Source organism: Buceros rhinoceros, unplaced genomic scaffold (genome assembly GCF_000710305.1).
Source record: "Buceros rhinoceros silvestris isolate BGI_N320 unplaced genomic scaffold, ASM71030v1 scaffold14836, whole genome shotgun sequence".
Classification (NCBI taxonomy): domain Eukaryota; kingdom Metazoa; phylum Chordata; class Aves; order Bucerotiformes; family Bucerotidae; genus Buceros; species Buceros rhinoceros.
The window spans coordinates 584-2176 of record NW_010415884.1 but is presented as its reverse complement, the minus strand read 5'-3'; the positions used below and the strand labels follow the sequence as shown (position 1 = coordinate 2176).

The window sequence follows — 1593 nt, the reverse complement described above, 5'->3', positions numbered from 1 at the left end:
TGCGAAGCCTGCCCAGCCCGGGTCGAGCCTCAGCCTTAGAAGGTCGACCACCACAGCCAGGTCAGCGTGGCAGACAGAAGCAGGCAGGACGGGGACAACCAGAAGAAGATCCTTCACCGTCTCCTCCAAGGCAAGAAGTGGGGAGCGGCGGGTGACCAGAATTGATGCAGCTTCCAAGCAAGGGGTCAGGAAAGCACGAAGGAATACGCTGGGAAGAACCCTTGTGCCGCCCCTTCTTGACAGCATGGTGTCTCGCGGGTGGAGACACGTGCGCTTCCTCTTCTCCGGCCCTCTGAACTGGGATATGACAACTGGTGGAAGGGACCTTCTGCAGCTCCTTCCACCCTGGTTCAGCCCCCAGGGCTCAGTTTGCTCCAAGTCCCTGATGAAGGACAAGGGACACATGAGGCGGCTGCAGCAACAGCGGGATGTCCCGTCCTCTCCAACCCAGCAGCTGATAAGATGGCGTCAAGGGTTAGGGCTGGGTTGGCCACTGGACCAATGGCAGATGCCATTGTCCTCCTTGGACACCAGCTGTTGGAGAAGAGACTTGACCATGGTGACCCCTCAGCTTTATCCCGGATGTGACGTCTCTGGGGTTGAAGCCCTGGTTGGCCAGGGCAGGGTCACCTGGCCTGGCTGCTCCTCCCTGCGGGACACAGGGGGCAGCAGTGACCTTGGTACACCCAGAAGCGCTTTATCCCGGATGTGACGTCTCTGGGGTTGAAGCCCTGGTTGGCCAGGGCAGGGTCACCTGGCCTGGCTGCTCCTCCCTGCGGGACACAGGGGTCAGCAGTGACCTTGGTCCACCCAGCAGCGTCAGCCAGAGCCTTTGTGCACCCCAACCCCCAGCCGTGACCGGGACCACCCAGCCACTGCTGTGGCCTTCAGGAAGTGCTGTCACCGAGCCGGGCGGTGGAACTCCTGACCAGGAGGAGCTCTGCTCTGACCCAGACCAGGGTGGTGGGATCACATCCCTGACAATGGATCTTTCCGGGTGTTTTTCAGGCTCGGACATCACCAGCGCCCCCAAGCTGCGCCTGGTCGGTGGTTTGAGCCCGTGCGTTGGGAGGGTCGAGGTGTTTTTCAACAAGAGGTGGGGGACGGTCTGCCAACACGGCTGGAACCTGAAGGCCGCGGCCGTGGTGTGCCGGCAGCTGGGCTGCGGAGCGGCTGTCTCGGCACCTGGCACAAGTCGGTTTGGGTGGGGAGAGGGTCCCATTTGGCTGGACGACGTGAGATGCACCGGGGAGGAAACCAACCTCTTCAGCTGCCAAGCCAGGCCATGGGGAGACAACACATGCTTCCACGGGCAGGACGTCAGCGTGGTGTGCGTGGGTGAGAGTCGAGACGGGGCTGGGCTTGGAGAAGGCGCTGCCAGCAGGGCAGCTGTCGGGGCGTCTTGCAGCTCTCACCCATGTCTGTCTCCTGGACCTTCATCTCAAGGCCAAGAGCAAGGTCCCGGTCGGGGCAACCCTCAGTGTCAGTGGGAGGGATGATGGGATGGAGAAGGACTTGGAGGTGATGGGAAGGGAAAAAGCTGGATGTGACCCAGCAACGGGCGCTGGCGGCCCAGAAGCCCCCCGTGTGCTG

The 1593-nt window shown here is 62.3% G+C and overlaps 1 protein-coding gene across 1 annotated transcript in view; it reads left to right on the top strand.

Moving 5' to 3' along the window:
* The window catches only part of LOC104494723 (scavenger receptor cysteine-rich domain-containing group B protein-like), a gene marked incomplete at both ends in the record, with an annotated part of 2094 nt that extends 756 nt beyond the window's left edge, over positions 1–1338 (top strand). Inside the window, one exon of the mRNA XM_010137587.1 lies at positions 1009–1338. Within this exon, the coding sequence (XP_010135889.1) occupies positions 1009–1338 (330 nt within the window). The remainder of the gene's footprint in view (positions 1–1008) is intronic.
* Positions 1339–1593: the final 255 nt, after the last annotated feature.